At 32.1% G+C, this 7,930-nt stretch overlaps 1 protein-coding gene across 9 annotated transcripts; it reads right to left on the minus strand.

Annotated features, from left to right (window-relative positions):
- Positions 1-740: 740 nt before the first annotated feature.
- Positions 741-5,007, minus strand: LOC108450109 (uncharacterized). 9 transcript variants are annotated; one of them, XM_017747581.2, is made up of 12 exons: positions 4,682-4,999; positions 4,129-4,212; positions 3,621-3,722; positions 3,398-3,514; positions 2,983-3,223; positions 2,738-2,895; positions 2,292-2,653; positions 2,092-2,191; positions 1,817-1,876; positions 1,593-1,676; positions 1,382-1,498; positions 741-1,268 (listed from the first exon to the last, which is right to left on the minus strand). In XM_017747581.2, exons 2-12 carry the CDS (start codon positions 4,186-4,188, stop codon positions 969-971), a joined length of 1,701 nt encoding a protein of 566 aa, XP_017603070.1. In that variant the 5' UTR covers positions 4,189-4,212; positions 4,682-4,999; the 3' UTR covers positions 741-968. The 9 variants fall into 9 exon arrangements, with proteins under 9 accessions (XP_017603070.1, XP_017603068.1, XP_017603069.1 ...); XM_017747579.2 differs by having other exon boundaries at positions 4,653-4,999; XM_017747580.2 differs by lacking the exon at positions 4,682-4,999 and adding an exon at positions 4,492-4,646.
- Positions 5,008-7,930: the final 2,923 nt, after the last annotated feature.

Raw genomic sequence — 7,930 nt, forward strand, 5'->3', positions numbered from 1 at the left:
TGATTGAAATTTTTCAGCACGGTTTTTGTGTGATTGACTGAGTTTAAGTCGGGTAACACCTCGAACCCTGTTCCGGTGAGGGATACGAGGGGTGTTACAATTATTCAATTCATACCTTGCATTCTTACATACAATGACGTGTTTAATGTGAACTCTACAACTTATGAAAATGAAGAATCAGAGTAGTTTGGACTGACTGCTGTGCAGACAAATGTTGATTTGTTGTCAAAATTGGTATTACTCTTGACTGATTGTCTAAACAGGCCATAATCAATGGTGCAGCATGAGTTGGGTTACAAATGGGCCCTTAGCGTGCCGAGCATTGATTAAAAAACAAAGGCGAAGAGTTGGTCTGCATCTTATGGACCACAAGAGCTAGCGGTTGGTATTAGCAGGGATTTCCTTGCATCAGATATCGGTAGGTTTCCTTGAATGAAGGGCTTCATAAGTTTTAATTTGGGATTCCATGGGGGCATTAATGCATACTACTAATCTAATAACATGTCAGACATAATATCGGGGCTGTCAATGCTTACATCTAATGTTCTTGATTGAAACTTCAGACTCTTATTGAATTATCATTGTCAGCTAGTTGGCAACCCTTCCAGCAAAATTAAGGACATCATCCCTTGTAGTTCATGGTCCCTCTATTTTAAATGATGATAAATGAAAACCGGGATATGCTGTCCCTTATAATTGCTCAACTGGGGAGTTATCATCCTGTAATATTGAGGCAAAGATTGGAAAAGAATTCTCTTTTTTTTCCACTTGTGAAAAGGTACTTATTAATTACATGCAGAAATCCCTGGTGAACATTCCCTCACAATACTTACAATCAAAGATAAGAGACTAGATTACACCTTTATTTTTATATATTATCTACTCTAAGATTGTGTATGAAAGCATTACTCCCAGATTACACCCTTAGAACCGCGTAAGCAAAATTTGAAGTGGAGCAAATAAATTTATTATGTGCATAGAAGGTACCTAAAGCTGAAGTCATAAGGTATAATTTGAACAAACTGTAGAAGAGACTCACTTTTAGCCCTTTCAAGATACTTAATTGCTTCTTTTCCAATTTCACTAGGTAGTTGAAGGCAAATCCAATCGAGCAATGAATCCAAGTCCTTAGCAAAGTCGAGCAAGTACCAGTCCAACAGTTTAGGGATTGCAAACTTTGTTGACGAAATTCCAACTGTAGCCTGTAAGTACTCCTTCTTAGCAACTTCCAGTTCGGCCTCAACGTGAGAAGCAGTATATACTCGCACCTTAATTTCATTTGACGAATCAATAACCAGTATTATTTGATGTTGATAAGAGGAAAGCTATAGTCAACTTTAAAGTGACATTCAACTCAGGAGTCAAACCATTGAAAACTTACAGCAGGAGAGGACCAGCTTCCACATGAGAGGGCAAATGTCACCAATAGTTCAGATAGTTCCAATCCGAACATGCTCCTGGCAGTCATTTCATCGTTCTTGGCACCCTTTGAAAAGGTCTGATCAGAAATAAAGTATAAGAAACATGACAAAGAAGAATTGACTATCAAGCTGACTAATGTTTGCACTAAACTTAAATGTGGTGCCACTTACAAATTTGGAGTGGTAAGGCAATCTGAGAATGAAATGTTCAATAGTTATTGCATTTAGCAGGCGTCGCCCAACATTTATAGTTGCCTGTTTCATCAAAATTTCTTATAAAACTTCTGGTTACATCAAATAGATTGAATTGCTGTTAAACCAACATACAGAACACTATCCTAACTAAGAATGCATGAATTTCAACAATATTCTGAGGAAATCATGTGTTCTGGTACCTTTCTCATCAATTCCACAACCATCTCCGGACTCTCAGGTACTCCATGTTCTAAGAATGCCTGAAACAACATCATGTAATAAATGATGCCATATACTAGAATAAACCAGTTATGGAAACAGAAATCAAATGCATTAAATGCTAAAGTACCCATGTGAAGGAAATTAGCATGAAATACTTAGTTTGGATTTTGATACATTTTAAACCAACAGTTAATATGTGATAAAAGCCTAAATATTTTCTGTTTATATTGACAGAATCCTTCTCAATACATACATTCATCATGCAGGAATTGTAGATATTTATCCAAAAGGCAAGCTTCTCCTGATGATTTAGGTTCTGCAAGTTGGTGGTGGCAAGTCTTCCAAGGAGTAGTCTGAGAATTCAACATACAAAATGATCAGAAGTCCTTAGAATTTTTACATACATTAATAAATTATATATTAAAATAAGAAGAAAAAAAAATAATGACTTACTTGAGCCTTCGCAGAAGAAATAAAGAATTTGAAGTTCGATTCAGATTGATTGAGCCAGCATCAATTGGAAACAAATGCTTATAAGGACCAATATCTCTCCTTCCAAAATTCGAACAAATACCATACGGGTCCTGAAATTTTGTTACATCACTATTTTCTTGGGAGCCTAACATTGATAATGAAGGAAAACTGTCAGCAGCAGAGTTTCTCTTTTTTGAGCTCATTCTTAAGAATATGGTGGACAGGCATTTGACAAGTTCCTCGGAAACTTTATTAGGGCCATCGTTTGCCAGCGGTCTCTCTTCTGAAGTGCTAAGATTCCGCGCTTCTGCACTATCTAAGTCTCTCACTCTGCATTCTAACTGAACATGTAAAACAAGTCAATACTAATTTAACAGGAAATAAGTCTACTGTAACTTGATGGAAATGATATTGTTGTTTCATGCCTGCAATTTTTGAGGGTCTAAACGTTTCTCTGCGGGCTTTGAATCAATCAAAGGTCTCTTCACCGGAGTTTTCACTGTTGGGCTTTTATCCACCAAGGATCCCTTATTGCTCTTTGTGGAATTAGTACAAGATTGGTTCTCTTTTCCCCTCCCTTCATCTGAAAAATAAAAAAATAATGAGTAAAGTTTTGGAGCCTAGTTTATGGCATGACGAGAGGATTTTTTTTTTATTAAAAAAACCTTACCCGATAAAGATTGCAAATGACTTGCCATGGATGTATTTCTAGTTGAAGTTCTGGGTTGAGGACGTTTAGGACTATTGTCCAGGCAAGGCTCACTCGAATCGGCTGAACTCTCCATGTTCCTTTTTGATGTAGATGTATACACAGCTTCCTGATACAAATCCTGTCTGAAGTGCACCACCTGTTCTTCCAGCCGAACAATCTCCTCTTCCAGTACTGCCACTTCTGCTAAAAGCTCCAATGTCTACAAAACCATAATCCAACATTAGAATTCCTGTTTGAAAATGTCAATTCGATCACTTCAGGCGCCATTACCAATATGGGATCCATCAAACTAATGGACCGATTCTTTAATATCGATAATAGAGTGAAAAATAACAAGCAGAGAAAGAGTCAAATGAGATGGTGGATTACTAACAGGAGGAGGGAGATAGGGAGGAAGACGAGGCAAAGCTCCCAAAGGTCGGTTAAAAGCTCTCTCCAGAGCCCTGTGAATGTTCTCTTCCTGCCTAAGCTTCTTCTTCAGTTTATCAACCTGACGAGAATTGGGGTTGCAATACAATCAATAACTAGAGCAAATTCATTGTAACAAATCCAAAAACTTAAAGTAACTTTGGTTGGGAAAACAAGTGTATCCATACATCTTGTTGTAAAGCCTTTTTTCTCTCTTTGCTTGAGGCTCGTCGATTCTTCATTGTCTTTGTTGCAATTGTTGGCTTGTTCCCCTGCATTTCAGCCTCGTCCTTCAATGTGAAAAAAGCGTCTCAAACAGTTAAGATTTATCAGGTGTATACGAATAAAAACTTGGAAGAATCAAGGAATAATTGATAATATTTGGAACCGCCACAGTTCCTAGAAATTTCACAATCCAAAGGAATAATAGAAAGGCCTTGTTTCATTCAAGATTTAAATTGGAAAAAAGCCCACATTGGATTCCAATCAAAGATGCTTACTTTACGAAAACTTTCCAGGGGCTGAGAGCGTCTTCTTGAAATTGAAGATAATTAAGGAATAATTACAATTCCTATATATTACAGACTACAGTACAAACCGTTTTTCAAAACAAATAGTAATAAAATAATCAGTAATCCAGGGGACCCTCAGTTTCGCCATTGATTAAAATTCTTAATAACTGTGATAAGTGATTACTTTTTCATGCTTCCCTGGAACTTTCTTAGACTGAAAAGAATTCCGGCCTCTGCTATTCATCTTTCCAACACTCCACTACCAAATCTGCAAAACCCCAATTCAAACAAACTTCACACTCACCCACAACAAAACCAAATTTAAATCTTCACCAAGAAATTTAAAAAAAAAAAAAGAAAAGAATGATCAGATTCAGACCCTTAACAGAAAAAAGAAAGAAAAAAAGAGTTCAACTTTCCATAACAAAACAGACAAACTTCAATGCCTCCCTCCAAACGAGTAAAGACTAAATGACAAAGCTTTCTTATTTTAAAATGAAGCAAACACCCCAACACCAATTCTAACTAGAACAGGAGAGTAGGTTACTAGGTTTGCAGCAGTGTCGTCTTGGCTTGTTTGGAAGATTATTATTATATAATTTAAAGCAGAGGAGCAGTATAAATAGTGGCAGGTGAAGTGGAAAAAGATGAGAAAGAGAGTGGATTGCAAAAGCCAGAAAAGGTGCATCTAGATAGATAGAGGTGTACATAAACTCCACGCACAAACACTCCCTTGCCTGTGTCATCATGAATCAACGTGCATCTTCCCTTTTTCTGCTTCACTAACTACTAATAAATTCTTCACTTCTCTTTTTAACCTGTAAATCATGCAAGTAAAAAAATTTCAAAATAACAGACTGCATGATTTCATTTCTATTCTTTTTTTGGTTATTATAAAAGAAAATGGGTAATGAGGGGTTTTATTGCCTTATTGGGGGTTGACTCTATCCTTTTTTTCTTTTTTTCTCTTAAGGAAAAAGAAGGGAAAACTAATAATAATTTAATGGGTGAAAAGGATTTTTCTTTCTTTAGGGGGTTAGGAAAAGAATTTAACAATAATGGGTGGAAATGAGGTTTTTGGAAATAAATAAGTGCTGTTTTCCTTTTATTATTAATTCGGAAAGTAATGCAGGCAAAAGCTGCGCAGATCACATGTTTGCCAACTAAACATTTTTTGGTTTTCTGGAAAATTTGCTGGTATATATATATATATATATATATATATCTTACACTTCACTTTCCCATTCTTATTCATTTCTTCAACTGCATCTCACTTGTAATTTGGAAGAATAATATATATGTTTGTTATTTCTTTTGGATAAATAATATTTAATTCACAGAATAAATTACTAGAAAACTCTTTTTGTAAATATAGATTTAATTACTTACAAAGATATTGACCAAATTTCATCAAACCTGTATTCTCATTATTTCAATATACCTTTTTTTTTTATTTCTCTAATTCGCATTATTAATACACATTGGTTTTATAAAATTTACCACATGCATTTAATGATTTATTTTATACTATTACTCGTGTATTTTAGTGCAATCATGCTATTATTAATTATACTATAATCATTTATCTTTTATTTAGTTTTATTAATGTATTAAGTTAATTTATTATATTATACCAATTTCAAATTTATTTACTTAATATATATAAAAATATCAGAATAAAATTAATTAAAATTATAAAAAGAAAGGGTAAAACGTGATAAAATGAAATTTTCATTGCACAATGAATAGATAGTATGGACATTATCTCTTATATTTCGAAATTTTTGCAATATTGGAAATGTTAGATTACTCGTTAAAATTAAATCTCGGAATGTAATATTATTACTTCTAACAATATAAGATAACTTTAACTCTTCATGGTTGGGTCGGTTCTGTCTAAAAAATGAGAGGTTTAAATAAAATAAAATTTAAAAAATAAGTTTAAGAATAAAATAAAACCCGTTTAAAAAAGGGTTTATTTCTTTTACTGTTTTATTGCTATTTTCTCACTATTTTGCTATTATTTCACGGTTATATTGTTATTGTTTGGGTATTATATAATTCTTATCTTATTTTTAATTTTGTTACTATTTTTAAGGTATTTGCTAGTTAAGTTGTATTTATCTTAGTGTTATTTAAATATACAAATTTTTAATTTATTTTCAATTTGTTTAGTTAGTAAACATTTATTTTAATATATTTAGTATTTTTGATATATTATACATTTTTTAAAAATTATATAAAATTAATATAACAAGAATTTAATATGATCGGTCGGGCCTAATCTTAATATTTTTATTAGAGTCGCTTGGACAAAATTTTAGGCCTGTTTTTTGGGCCAAACTCAAACCTAACAAATGGGGCTAAAATATTAATTGGGTTGACCCGACCCATTGATACCTTTAACTTAAACCAATGCCTCTTATTGCTTTTTAATTATTATTTTATTTAAAAATAAGTATCTAAATTATGCAATTTTTTCATTTAAATACTTTTTTTTCTATAACCAAAATAGGTACATAAAGTTTTATTTTATTACTACTTTAGATACCAACTGTTGATTCCCTTAAAAAACATCTTAACTAAGTGAGACTATGTCATTTTAATTAAACAAAAATATTTAAAGTTAAGATTTCAATAAAATTAAAATTAAAAAATTATTTCTCAATCTCTCTCTTTCATCTTCTGTCAAAAAATTTCTAAAAGAGTTTAAATAAACTCTAATTCAAACTTCCCATTAAAACGAAGCATTATTTTCAATATTAAAATAAGCGAATATAATTTTTGCTATTAAAATAAATCCCATCTTCAATATTAAGAATTCAAAATAAGGAGAGAAATATATATAATTAACAGTAATTTTCAAATTTTATCTAAACATATAAACCATCGCCTTTTTATTAAAAGGAAGTATGAAGTGAAAGAAAAAAAAAATTCCATTTTTTTTTTTATTCTTTTTTGTAGCCTAAGCAAATATCCTGGACGACAAAATCTACCGTTCTCACTTCTCATGAATGCATAGTGGTAGTCAACGACCACCGCTCCATACTAGAAATACAATCTTTTATTTCATCAAGCCTTTCATTTTCTAATAATTTAAAGAAAGAAAAGAGGTCGCCGACTGCCAGGAACTGCTTCCGATCCGGTTCACTATTCTTCTTCCATTAATATTTTAATAAATTCATAACATTTGTATACATAAACCTATTAATTTGAAAATGCAATAATTACATTTATATTAAAATAACAAATAAATACAAAAATAATAGATGAGAGTTAATACTTAAATTTGATAAAGGGATAATATCAGTTTCGTTCGGTTGAATTTTATAAATTTTTAATTCGTTTATTGTAATTCGATTCTTTTCTTAGTTTTTTTATATTAATTTTTGTTTAATTTTTTTATTTATTTTTACAAAATATTTAACTATTTAAATTCCATCTTATAATAATCAAACTTAAAATTTTAAAATTGATTCTAGAGTAACTTATGAAACAAGACTGTCTCTAATTGGTAGTAATAAAAAAAGGGCTGACCATTCTCCCTTGATTAGATAATGAGATGTCAATCTCAAGAAAGCTAATCAGACTGAAATTTCTGATTTGTATAACATTTGATTCAACTGGGATTTTCATCATAATCTCCCTAATAATACAACGAAATCAAACACTCATTATTTAAATAATTAAAAAACCAACTCAGTGCAACCATGTAAGCGTACACCACGACTGTTATTGTCACCATTTTAACATATGTTAGCTTTAATAAAGATTAAAAAGAGAGCATATGGGTTAATGAGCACCTTCCTCAGAGATTGAGGGGGTGGATTTGGATCTCAACATGTAAAAAATATCCGTAGCGACCTCTGAAACTGAATAATCCATCCTAAATCCAGCATGGAACTGGCATTGTTACTTTAGGTAGTCTCATTCAGAAGCAGATGCTGGCATTGTTTAGCAGTAGTGAACGCGGCTCGTAATTGGAG

Source organism: Gossypium arboreum, chromosome 5 (genome assembly GCF_025698485.1).
Source record: "Gossypium arboreum isolate Shixiya-1 chromosome 5, ASM2569848v2, whole genome shotgun sequence".
NCBI lineage: Eukaryota > Viridiplantae > Streptophyta > Magnoliopsida > Malvales > Malvaceae > Gossypium > Gossypium arboreum.